The sequence below is a fragment of the Phacochoerus africanus genome, chromosome 8 (assembly GCF_016906955.1).
Source record: "Phacochoerus africanus isolate WHEZ1 chromosome 8, ROS_Pafr_v1, whole genome shotgun sequence".
NCBI lineage: Eukaryota > Metazoa > Chordata > Mammalia > Artiodactyla > Suidae > Phacochoerus > Phacochoerus africanus.
In genome coordinates this window covers 81,387,406-81,400,554 of record NC_062551.1, presented here as the reverse complement: position 1 = coordinate 81,400,554, position 13,149 = coordinate 81,387,406, and the positions used below count along the sequence as shown (strand labels likewise).

The 13,149-nt window shown below is 50.8% G+C and overlaps 1 protein-coding gene across 1 annotated transcript in view; it reads left to right on the top strand.

Moving 5' to 3' along the window:
* MYOM3 (myomesin 3) overlaps window positions 1-13,149 on the top strand; it is a 54,081-nt gene that overhangs the window by 30,876 nt on the left and 10,056 nt on the right. Inside the window, exons 21-29 of the mRNA XM_047792552.1 lie at window positions 4,177-4,291; window positions 5,240-5,396; window positions 6,235-6,344; window positions 8,135-8,179; window positions 8,923-9,059; window positions 11,017-11,161; window positions 11,350-11,409; window positions 11,813-11,880; window positions 12,865-12,975. Coding sequence (XP_047648508.1) covers window positions 4,177-4,291; window positions 5,240-5,396; window positions 6,235-6,344; window positions 8,135-8,179; window positions 8,923-9,059; window positions 11,017-11,161; window positions 11,350-11,409; window positions 11,813-11,880; window positions 12,865-12,975 — 948 coding nt within the window. The remainder of the gene's footprint in view (window positions 1-4,176; window positions 4,292-5,239; window positions 5,397-6,234; window positions 6,345-8,134; window positions 8,180-8,922; window positions 9,060-11,016; window positions 11,162-11,349; window positions 11,410-11,812; window positions 11,881-12,864; window positions 12,976-13,149) is intronic.

Genomic DNA, 13,149 nt, shown 5'->3' with positions numbered 1-13,149 from the left:
TGTATGTTTGGACATGAAAATATATCCATCATAAAGATGACGTGGTATATATATACAATGGAATATCATTCAGCCTTTAAAAAGAATGAAATAATGCCATTTTCAGCAACATGGATGGACCTAGAGATTATCATACTGAATGAAGTAAGTTGGAAAGAGAGAGACAAATACCATATGATATCACTTATATGTGGAATCTAAAATATGATACAAGTTACAACTCAGCAGTAACGAACCTGACTAGTATCCATGAAGATGAAGGTTCAATCCCAGGCCTCACTCTGTGGGTTACAGATCTGGTGTTGCCAAGAGCTGCAGTGTAGGTCACAGACACGTCTTGGATCTGGCATTACCATGACTGTGGCATAGGCTGGCAGCTGTAGCTCTGATTCGACCCCCTCTTGCCTGGGAACTTCCATAGGCCATGGGTGCAGCCCTAAAAAGACAAAAACAAAATATAATATGACACATGAACTTTTATGAAACAGAAACAGACTCAGAGACACAGAGAACAGACTCATGGTTAACAAAGGGGAGTGGGTTAGAGGAGGGAAAGATGGGGTGTTTGGGATTAGCAGAGGCAGGCTACTATGTACAGGGTGGATAAACAACGAGATCCTACTGTACAGCACAGGGAACTATATTCAATATCCTGCAATAAGCCACAATGGAAAAGAATATGAGGAGTTCCCCTCGAGGCGCAGTGGTTAACGAATCTGATTAGGAACCATCAGGTTGCCGGTTTGATCCCTGGCCTCGCTCAGTGAGTTAAGGATCCAGTGCTGCCGTGAGCTGTGGTGTAGGTTGCAGACACGGCTCGGATCCCGCGTTGCTGTGGCTCTGGCGTAGGCTGGCGCTACAGCTCCGATTAGACCCCTAGCCTGGGAACCTCCATATGCCTCAGGAGCAGCCCTAGAAAAGGCAAAAAGACAAAAAAAAAAAGAAAGAAAGAAAGAAAGAAAAGAACATGAAAAAGAATATATATACATGTATAACTGAGTCACTTTTCTGTACAGCAGAAATTAACGCAACATTGTAAATCAACTATACTTCAATAAAATTAAAATTAAAAATACATCCATCATATATGGCTAAGAAAAAAAGCACAATGCAGAGCAGGATATTTATATGTTAGATAACATTAAATATGTATATCATATTGTATATTAATGAACATATAGGCATATATATGTTTCTTAATTTCGATGAGAAGCAAGCTCTAAACTCTTTGGATACATAGGAAATCTAGCAGAAGCACTGGTTTAATTCACCTAGCGTGGTTGTTTTCATGTCACACACGAAGGAGAAGGAAAAGCACAAACAGTGCTCTCCTGGCACAACAAAGACAACTCACACCTATTTTCCATGTCAGAAAACAAAGGTGTCAGTTGAAGCATTCTAGCAGACACAGATCACTAACAGACAGTCCGTCAGGATCCCAGACTTCACAGACCGTGGTGTCCATCGCTGAAGCCAGCACGTCTCACAGGCCTCCTTTGTTTAAGGAAAGTGGGTAAGGAAAGTCCCGTGGTGTGTATTTGATTTTATTTTCTGCAGCTCTAGGGAAAGAGAGATTATGTTTTCCAGCTCGTTTTCCTGAGGCATCTTTCACCAGCAGGCAGGCAGGGGTGTGGCTTGCAAGACCACACGTTCACTCCATTAGCACCGAGAGGAAAGAAAGCAGGCTTGAGGGGCCCAAAACAATGCAGAACGAAGATATGAACAAACAGAACAGGTGCATGTCACATTCCTATGTGGTTAATGTGCATCTACACGTCTACACGGATTTTTGCAAAATTGCCAATTCTGATCATCTTTGGGAGTGGGACTGCCAGGAGGCCCTTACCCCATCATTTTATATTCTTCTCTATTGCTTTCATATTTCCTCCAACAAGCATGCATTTCTTTCATAATCAGAAAAAAAAAAAAAACTTTCTTCTTGAAACAATAACATCAGGGCTATAAAGACCGAATTGGGGAGGGGAAGCCTCAGCCGGTGGAATGCTCTGAGATTCTACAGTTTCTGCCTCCGTGGGGCCCGGCTCTCGGCAATAGAGGTGGCCAGTGCTGGACCGCTGGCCCGCAAGAGCCACAAGAGATGGATGGTCACTCTGCTCCCCAGGCAGGCTGGTCCAGGGTCAGGGAGCCTCGGTGACTTGACACCATTTCTGCGTGTGCGTGGTTGACTGACAGTCACTCACTCAGTCATTCACTCAACACTTCTCCACACCTGCTTGGTGCCAGATCTGGAACTAGGTCCTAGACATAAAAAGCTAAAGTCCCAGGCCTTGGGGAACAGGCAACGACAACACTGTGTCCCTATAATCGAGGAGGGTCCGAGGGCTTCTGGAAGCGCCAAGGAGGAAAGTAAGAGATCCTTCCTGGACTCCTCCCATCTGACCAGACTGAGTGGTCAGGGTGAGTCGGAGATGCTAGACCAAGGGGGGAAGGGCATTCCAGGCAAGAACTCAGAAAAGGCAAAGGCAGGCCGGCGTGAAAAGGCAGGGAGGATGCATGAGGGGACCCTGAGGGAGTTGGGGAATGAAGGAGGAAGAAGAGGACGGAGGCTAAGGCCAGCTTAGGAAGACTTTAGGTACCAAACCTCGAAATCTGACCTTTACCCTCAAGGCCCCTGAACGGGTTAAGGGTAATCAGACTAGCATCTTGGAAAGAGTCACAGAGGGAAAGATAGACGGGAAAGAAGGGTCTAGAGGCAGAGATTCCATTTAGGAAGCGGTTGGACTAATCCAGGGGAGGAGGACTAAAGCTCCATCAAAGCTGTGGCTGGGACACAGAGCGAAAGGCCGCATTCAAGAAACTTTAGGGAAGTTAAATGGGAACTTGGTGATCATGTTACCAAAACTGGGGTCTGAGTGCTCACTGCTCTAAAGCCAGTGAAGAGCCAAGGTTGGTGAAAGGATGGTTGGCTTTATTTCAGAGACAGGGACCTGGGTGGGAGGCTGGACTTCTGTCCAAAGGCCAACCCACCCCGCAACTGACAATCAATGGGCAAGAGCTTTTAAAAGAGAGTTTCAGGGGTGCATAGGCAGAGGGAGGGGGCTACGTGCAGGAACAGCACAGTCAGCTCTGGGGGTTATCTTGAAGCTGATCAGGTGGTGGTCTGACCAGCGTCATCCTGACTGTGTTAAGTACAGTTCATCTTCGGTTCCAGGGTCAGTTTGTTCCCATTTCTTTGAGGCCAGTCCTCAGAATTGTGGCCGCTTGTGTCATGGCTACATTGTGGTCTCCGTGTAGTTAACCTGGTGGGGGTTCACTATCTACACGATGCCTCATAGGGTATGGCTCAGAATATTATCTATAGCCCTTGAGAAGGAGCTAAAGATCCTTGACTTTGCTTAAAGACTAAACTGTTATTATTATTTGGTCTCTTTTGATGGTTTTTCTTTGCTAAAGCATGTTCTCACTTCTCTGTATTTTAGGTTGGGTTTTTTTGTTTGTTTATTTGTTTGCTTTGTCTTTTTAGGGCTGCACTTGGGGCACGTGGAAGTTCCCAGGCTAGGAGTTGCATTGGAGCTGCAGCTTGAGTCACAGCAATGCTAGTCCAAGCTGCATCTTCGATCCACACCACAGCTCACGGCAAGGTGTGATCCTTAACCCAGTGAGCTAGGTCAGGGGTCAAACCCACATCCATGGATACTAGTTGGGTTTGTTACCCCTAAGCCACAACGAGAACCCCTTCACTTCTCTGTTTAAACCTATTCTTTGAGTAAAGTTTGCCCACAGACAAAAGGCAGGCGGAGGACATGGGTGGGAAGGACCACAGGGCTTGACTCCGTTTCAATCAGGTGTGCAGGGCTCAAGAAAAAGATGTCGCAGATGATCCGCAAGCTTCTTTCTGGGGTGATGGCTGGAGGTGAGGTGTGGGCCCAGGAAGAGGGGCAAGAGGTTTCTTGGCTGAAGGCCGATAATGAGTTAAGCCCCGAGCAGGTGGCGTTCCAGGCCCCGCAGGTATGGGAGGTAATCTCACTGGAGAGGCTGGCCCAAAAGTGGAGCTCAGGAGAGCAGTGGGCCCCTGGCCTGTCCTCAGCCCATGGCAGCCTGGCCATCGCTGGGGTGGACGATGAGCAGTTCCCTGCAGCCTGTGACCGTGGCTGTGGAACTGGTGGGTCCTTGCCATCCTTGGTCTCACCCTGGCCCCTCCCCTCCACCCCCCAGATTTCTGACTTGCAGCCGGGGAAGACTTACATGTTCCAGGTCCAGGCTGTAAATTCAGCTGGTCCAGGGCAGCCATCTATGCCCACCGACCCCATACTCCTGGAGGACAGACCCGGTAAGGACGGCAGGGGAGGGAGGGATCTGGACCTGCAGGGCCCTCCTCCCACCCACCCCCAACACACACACACACACACACACACACACACACACACTCCCTCCTGCTCTTCCTGCCTGCCTCTCTCCCATCCCCCACTCTCATGGATTTTCATGGATTTTCCTGAGATATGAACATATGAACGTTTCCTTTTATTTGATAGGTCTTGCATTCTTTATATGCCACGTCCCTAAATTCATACAACTCTTTGCGAATCTTTAAAATAAAACCCAGCTTCTTTTCAGAGGCCCCAAGTGGTTGCCTGTCTTGCAGTCACAGCTCCCGAGGTCCCCTCCTATCACCCACATGCCAGATGCTGTGCTGGGTCCTTACACTGCCTGGCCCTCCCAACAAACCCCTGAGGGAGCCGTTCACCACTGTCCCCACTTTAGAGATGATTTTATTGTAGCTCAGGGAAGTTAAATGACCAGAACACACAGTTAATATATGATGGAATCTCTCAGCTCTTCTCACTATAAAATTATTCACTCATTCAGAGGGTATTTGATGACGCCCACACTCCACTGGGGACACATCAGTGATGAGAAAGCAAGATCCCTGCTCTGGCTGGTGGAGGGGGGGTGACAAATGGACAGTTAACCAAGTAACTGATAAGAAGGCGGTGATAAGTGCTGTAAAGGAAACGATGCAGGTGCCAGGATGGGGTGGGCATTACTTTAGCCAGAGTGGCCAGGGAGGAGGTGATATCTGAGCTGAGAAGAAGCCAGACCATGCAAGGCCCTGGAGGCCACAACAAGGTGTCTGGGATTTATGATCTTCTCAAGTGCAATGAGCAGCCACTGGAAGGTCTGAGCAAGGGAGGGGCAAGGGAGGGGCCCCACCCGGTTTATTATGTCTAAACATCCGGTGCCCTCGGTTGGTCTCACCCTCGGTTGGTCTCACCCTCAGATGCCCGGGAGATTGAGGTTGGGGTGGATGATGAAGGCTTTATCTACATGGCTTTCGAAGCCCCTGAGGCCCCCGACTCGGCAGAGTTTCAGTGGTCCAAGGACTACAAAGGCCCGCCAGACCCACAGAGGGTCAAGGTCGAGGAGGAAGTTAACAAGTAAGTGAGGAGAAGGTGCAGCACGGCCAGTCCACAGGTCCTAGACATTGTCAGATGAGTCCCCAGAAGTTCATGGGTGAGACTGCCTGGCAGGACCCCCAGATAATGAGCTTGAGAGGGCTGCTTGGTGTCTGATGAAGGATGCTGAGTGTCACCTTGGGGACAGGAGAGGGAGGGTGCACTGGAGGGGTTGAAATGGTGAGATCCCTTTTCTATAAGGAATGTGGGTGCCTCTATGTGGGTGCCTCCATGTGGGTGCCTCCAAGGAGATGCAGGACGTGGATTCTAGCCTGGATGCCCACGACTTGCTCTTGCAAGTCTCTGAGCTCAGCTTCCCCATCGGTAAAAGAGGGCTTAGGATGTGGGTGGCTGCCTCCTTACACCTCCTGGGGTCCCACATCTAGCCTGGATGCCCACGACTTGCTCTTGCAAGTCTCTGAGCTCAGCTTCCCCATCGGTAAAAGAGGGCTTAGGATGTCAAGTGCCCCCAGGTCTCACTCCTCCTTAGCTCTCCACTCCCCCCAACCCCACCCCTGCAGCTCTGGCCTTGGCCTTGCTAGCAGGAGATAAAGCTGATGACTTGAGCCCTGGAGAGAGAGGCAAGACAGTGTGGCCAGTGCGAAGGCGGTTCCCTAACAGGGGCCATTGAAGGTGGTAGGCCAGACGTGTCTGGGCAGGGGACCCCAGGAGGTGTAAGGAGGCAGCCACCCCTGCTTCCTGGCTTGGCTTGGGGCTGGGGCTGGGGGGCAGGGCTTCCAAAGATGACAGGGACCCCCAGTTCCCCGGCCTCCAGGGCATAAGGCCCCTCTCTGAGCCACTGCTCTCCTGTCTCTGCCAGATCCAAGATCATCCTGAAAGATCCTGGCCCCGAAGACTTGGGCACCTACTCAGTGGTGGTCACCGAAGCTGATGAAGAAATTTCAGCAAGCCACACGCTGACCCAGGAAGGTGATGCCCCTTTTCCGCTGTCACCTCCCCAGAGTGACAGACCCAGACCAGAGTCCCAAACACAAACACTCCTGAGGCCAGCAAGAGGCTGCAAAAATGAGGAAAGCAGATATTTCCAGGGAAGTAGGCCCTTACCCACCCATCCTGTCAGCCAGTCAATGAATAAGGATCTGTTGAGCACCTACCATGGGCCAGAGACTGTCCTGACACAGGGGGTTGCATCAGGGGCCTCAGCAGGCAGAAATCACTGCCAGACAGAGCTCACTTTTCTTGGCCCTCTCTTTCCTTTTTCTAATTTCGATAAAAGCAAAGGTGCCAGTGAATTACTTCATTTCCTTCCGTAGCCTAAGAAAAACAGCAGCATAGTGTAATGATAACTCACCAATGGCAGTTGATCTGAGGAATGAGCATGGCAATAGGGAGCAGTGGGAACTGTGGCAAACCCGAGAAGGGATGCCTGGTCGAAACAGTCATCCATGTTTGATGATTTAAGCCAAAGTGAAATCAGTGCTGAGGACTTTCAAGACTCACCCTCTGCTGTCTCCATAGCAACAGAAGGACAGCCCACTGTCCTCCCTGCTGGTTGCACATGAGGCCCTTTGATTTCCTTATGAAGCAGAGGCCAGACAGGTCCAGATTCCAGTCCCAGTTCCGCAATTTCCTGGCTGTTTGACCTTGGACAAGTCAGGACCCCTCTCTAGGCCTCTGGTTCCTCACCTGTAAAGAGAGATTATAATCCCTGCCGCCCCCACTGAAGCAAGGCTGTTATGCAGATACACATGGATGACTATGCAAACGAAGACCATCCACGAAATGAGGGGTTTGTTTTGTGGTTTGGGGCTGGCTACTTGCCATGCATTCCAACACATCATACTAAGGACTCTGGCTCTTACCATGGCAAGTGAGATACGGGCTCTGCTGCTGCCAATTCATCCATGCAACACCACATCGTTGAGCACCTACTGTGTGCTAGACACTCATGCAGGTGCAGAGCTCAGCTTAGCAGGAGAAACAAACCTAACACAGAGGAGCAGTTAGCGAGACAGCACGCTGCCCACCTGCCCTAGACACGTGAGACAGAAGTGCTCAGCGGGGGAGCAGACCCTCAGCACCAGGAGAGTGTGTCACCACAGGTTAACAAGGGTGCTCCAGGAGTTCCTGCTGTGGCACAGCAGACACGAATCCAACTAGGATCCATGAGGATGCGGGTTCCATCCCTGGCCTCGCTCAGTGGGTTGGGGATCCGGCATTGCTGTGAGCTGTGGCGTAGGTTGCAGACATGGCTTGGATCTGGCGTTGCTGTGGTTGTGGTGTAAGCCAGCAGCTGCAGATCTGATTCGACCCCTAGCCTGGGAATCTCCATATGCCGCGGGTGTGGCCCTAAAAAGCAAATAAATAAACAAACAAGTAAATAAATAATAAACAAGGGGGCTTGGGAACCAGTGGGCCCTGTACTCAGGAAGCAGCAATAATGCCTGCCCCTCAGCAGGACCTGCTAAGATCATGCAGAGCTGAGCACACAGTAGGTGCTCCTTGGGGGAGGTGGCATTTGACCAGGCCTTGAAGGACAAGGAGAATAAGCAATCTTGGGGTGGCCCACTGCCCCTCCCCCCTCGGTGCCCCAGAGCCAAGGCCCACCATGGTCGTCATCACCCCCTTGGTAGCCATGTGACCCCAAGCTGAGTCTCTCAGGACTTTCACCCAGTGTGGATGCCAAGAAGGCTCCCATGCTCCCACTGACACCAGTGTCTCATTCTCTTTGGTTTCTTCTTTGTTCCTCACTGTCCTAGAGCTGGACAAGCTGAAGAAGTTGAGCCATGAGATCAGAAACCCCGGTAAGCAGTCCCACCAGGCCCAGTCCCACCGGGCTGGGTCAGCCAAAAGCCAGAATCTAGCCTGGTGGGGTGTGGATGCAGAGGATGGGGGCGTCATGGGGCTGGAGAGTCAGAGACCCAGGGATTCAGCAGTCCATGAAAGGAAAAGAGGGGCCAGCAGAGAGCACATGGGGTGAAAGGGAGGGCAGAGTGGATGGTTTCTACTTGGGTCCTGGGTCATCTGAACCTCTGGGGCTGGAGCCAGACATTGGTGTTTTTGAACTCCCTTGGGAGAGTTCCCGCTGTGGCTCAGAGGGTTAAGAACCTGACAAAATGTCCATGAAGATGCTGGTTCAATCCCTGGCCTCATTGAGTGGATTTAAGATCTGGTGTTGCCACAAGCTGCAGCACAGGTCATAGAGGCAGCTCAGATCTGTGTTGCTGTGGCTGTGGTGTAGGCCGGCAGCTGCAGCTCCGATTCACCCCCTAGCCCGGGAACTTCCATATGCCACAGGTGTGGCCCTAAAAAGAATTTAAAAAATGAAAGCCCTTGGAGACCAGTGACCTGTCAAGGTCACTGGACACGGATGCAATGTGGGGTGACTGAATGAGAGAAAACGCTCCCCAGCCCCTCACCTGGTCACGTCTCCATCAGACTCTGAAGCATTGTGTACATTTGTTCATGGTGTGCTCAAGAGGGGCTGTTGGGGGTGGGGGCAGGAGAAAGGTACCCTGCCCACCCCTTCCTGTCCTCTGCCTCCCAGTGATCAAGCTGATCTCGGGCTGGAACGTCGACATCCTTGAGCGAGGAGAGGTGCGGCTTTGGCTAGAAGTAGAAAAGTTGTCTCCAGCCGCTGAGCTGCATCTAATCTTCAACGACAAGGAAATCTTCAGCTCACCGGTAATTAGGGGCTCAGAATTCCTAGGTGAGGTCCCCAGTGCAGAAGGTGGCCTCCCGGACACTGGTCTCCACTGGCCAGTGCCTCCCCCAGTGGACATTTTAGAAATGGCCACCTGCTCAGGCTGTCATAGTCATGAGGTGGGAGTGGGGACACATGGATTTTAGGGGCGGGGGGCAGGTGGCAGGCAAGTTAGACACTTGTCGATGCAAGGGACACTCCCACCAAGAATTTCATGCCAGACGCTCTTAAGATGAAAACCCTACTTTCGTGGTTATAATCATGCACGTTTGGACCCTAACCTTGAGATACAAACACAAAGAATTTTCACGGTTTTAGCATACACGGAATAGAGTCTTTATTCTATTAGCCAATTTACGTGTGTTCGTTCATTCATTTTCCTGTTCTTCTTGTACAGAATAGCTTTGCTTTTCTTCTCTTTAATTCAAACCAATTCATTATAAATCAGTGCAGCACGAGTGAGATTGTGTCTGAGCAGCTGCATATTGAAAAAATTATTGTTATTTCCTCTTTCTATTATAGCTGTGGTATTATATTTCTTTTTAAAAAATCATGTGTGTAGCTCAGTTGTATTAGTTGAACCACGTTAGTTGCCCACACGCAACTGTTTTTACTTACAAACATGCTTATTTCCGTCTCATGAGAGATTCAATCATAGGATGATATTATTTGTGAATTTCACCTCCAGATGGCCAAGTGGTCAACATTAAATATGTGTTATAAAGAGGGGCTCTGGTTCTGACAGAGGAGAAAGAGCTCAGAGCCAGATGTCAGAAGACTCCTATTCATTCCCCGTGGGTTGTGTGCCCTTGGGCAGGTCTCTGCACCTCTCTGTGCATCAGTTTCTGCATCTGTACAATGGGGCTCGTTGCTCCAAGATCAGGAGGAGTAATTGAGAAACTAGATTGGAAAGTTCTGCATAAAGATTAAGCATGGGGAGGAGTTCCCTTCCTGGGGCAGTAGTTAACGAATCCGACTAGGAACCGTGAGGTTTTGGTTCAATGGGTTAAGGATCCGGCATTGCCGTGAGCTGTAGGGTAGGTCACAGACCCGGCTCGGATCCCGCGTTGCTGTGGCTCTGGGGTAAGCCGCTGCTGCAGCTCTGATTGGACCCCTAGCCTGGGAACCTCCACATGCAGTGGGTGGGGCCCTAGAAAAGACCAAAACAAACAAACAAAAAAGATTAACAAGGGGAGTTCTCTGGTAGCCTGGAGGATTAAGGACCTGGTGTTGTCACTGCTGTGGCTTGGGTCACTGCCGTGGCACAGCTTGGATCCCTGGCCTGGAGCATCTCTGCATGCAGTAGGAGCAGAGGGAAAAACAAAGATTAATAAGCATGACCTTGGCTCTCGGTAGGAAGTATAGCAAAGCCTGGACTCAAAACGCAGCGCTAAGGCTATCAGATGCCCCATAGAAAAGTAAAATAAAACCAGATGGTTCCTTCAAATCACACATACAAATAAAGCCAGAGGGAGTAAGGTCTTCAATGTAGAAAAGAAAATGTTGCAAAAATGTTAGACTGTGACCGATGTAAATGAGTGTTAATTCTGGGTAGCACGTACACAGGCTTTTTCGCATTTTTCCTTTAAAGTTTTAGGGGGAATATTTTTTTCTATCAAATTGCAAAAGAAATGGAAAATAACTTCCTGTTGGCAGCGGACCAATAGGAAGTTGGGGGCTGATGGTTAATGGCAACTAAATCAAGGACCAGACTCTTTGCCTGCGGGGCCCCAGGGTGTTTGTTCTCAGGGGCCGGGTGTGGGGACAACCCAGTCTATATACAGGAGAAGGTTACTCAGGGGCCCCCCTCTCCAGTCTCTGAAGGCTTCTAATGCTGCATATATCACCCCCAAATCCCACTTCGGCCAGACTTCTGCCCCATAAATTCCCTGGGATTGGAAAAGGGCAGGAAAGACTCTACGGGTTTGTTCTCCCCAGAACCGCAAAATCAATTTTGTCCGAGAGAAGGGCCTGGTGGAAGTTATCATCCAGAACTTGACTGAGGACGACAAAGGGTCTTACACAGCCCAGCTCCAAGATGGAAAAGCCAAGAACCAGATCACTTTGGCTCTGGTGGATGATGGTCAGCTCTGCCCTGCACCTACCCTCGCCTCCTACCCCCCACCCCCGGCCCCACCCCTGCTCCGGTGCACCCCACGCACCTGGCCTCAGCTCCCAGCCCTGAGGTCTCTGTCCACCCTGATGCCCCCACTCTAGACCCTCCAAACCCGTGTTCCTCTTGATCACGCCAGTTCCCCTCTCTCTTCACAGAGTTTGACAAACTTCTGAGGAAGGCGGATGCCAAGAGAAGAGACTGGAAGAGAAAACAGGGTAAGAGCTGCCAGAGTGAAGTTCAAATGTCTCGGCCACCAGGCCAGCAGTCATTGCTGGGGAACCACTGGGCTAGTGGGTTAATAAATCCCTCCACCCTACTGCCCGCCCCCGCGAGGGAAGGTCACTACCATTGGATCCAGTGTTGTCCTCCTCGTGCCAGAACAAAAGAGCACTTGCTTAATCCCGAGAGTGAGCGCCGCCTTAAATTTTGCACCCTAAGGGCCTCCCTTACTTCATTCACCCCAGTCCCCGCCCTGGTGGGGACAGAAATCCCAAAATCCGAGTGGCCAGTGGTCACTAGATGCCCCTCTTCAGCTGTCTTCCCCTGTCTCGCCACCAGGTGGCGCCCGGGCTGAGCCTGGCGCTCTGACCGATGGTTGTGTGTGTTTGGCCCTCCCAGGTCCGTATTTCGAGGAACCTCTGCAGTGGAAGGTCACGGAGGACTGCCAAGTGCTGCTGACCTGCAAGGCAAATCCCCGCCCCCGCCTCCAGCCCTGCCCCCAGACCAGTGGGGCCAGACCTGTGGCTGTTCCCATGCCCCTTGCCCATCTTGCCCCACTCCTGGAAACACCATGCCCTGCACTAGTCTGATCCCCAGCAGAGGAAGTAGCCCTAAGAATTTTGTATTTAACCAGAAAACAAAATCCCAAGGAGCCGAGTTAGAGTAAGTTAGTGGGCAGGTGCTAGGTCAGCCTTGAGCTAGATCTACCAGCTGCTCTGGGAGGGGTTTGGGGGGTCAGGGGTCTGAGGGTCAGTCTTGCCAGACCCTGTGCTCAGCGCTTCAGGGCATTCTTTTATCTCAACTGCCTCACAGTCATCTGTAAGAGAGGCGTTATGATTCCACTTTACCCATGAGAAAATAAGCAGAGGAATAGCTCAAGACCACACAGTAAGAGAGAGCCTTGAGCTGGGGGAGTCAGAGGGTGTCTGACTCCAAAACATTTGCTCCTTCTCAGCACCCTGCAGCCTTTTAGATACAGGGGGAGGGCACACCCCATGAAGCGTAGCCGTTCAACCAATGCAGAGCACCTACTCTGCGTTAGACATTCTGCAAGCACTGGGCGTACAAAGATGAAACAGTGGTCTCCTTAGGCCTCTAGGATCCCATGGTCCAAAGCAAGATCATGGGAGAACAGCATGCCTCCTGCTGTGATGGAAGGGTGCAAGAAATTGATTACTCATGATAAGGGGCACTCTAGGGTACAGCAAGGAAGGCTTCCTGGAGGAGGTGACATAGGCATTTACAGGAAAAATGGAATAGGAAAAGGATTGGGAAGCAGAGGAAACATCATTAGCAAATGTCCAGTGTCTAGAAGCCATCAGAAGAGACATAGAGAAGTGGGGTGGGGGGGAAATGTGGGGGGTCACATTTATAACAAAAGTTCTGACGAACTAAGTCTTCACTTAAAAGCCAAAGCCTGAAGGGGTCTCTTGACTCGGCACCTTCCTTAGGTGACCAACACCAAGAAAGAAACCCGCTTCCAGTGGTTCTTCCAGAAGAGAGAGTTTCCAGCTGGCCAGTATGACCCGCAGACGGGAGCAGGACTTGTCTGCATTGAAGAGGTAAGGGTAGCTCTGACTTCAGGGCTCCGCCTCCAGGCAGTGCCCGGAGCACAGGGCGGGGAGTCAGGAGAGGGCAAGGCAAGCAGGCACTCAACTCATGCACAGACTTTAGGGGGCGCTAAAATCTCAGTGATCAAGATAAATAATTCATTTCATGCAATCATTTTAAAAATC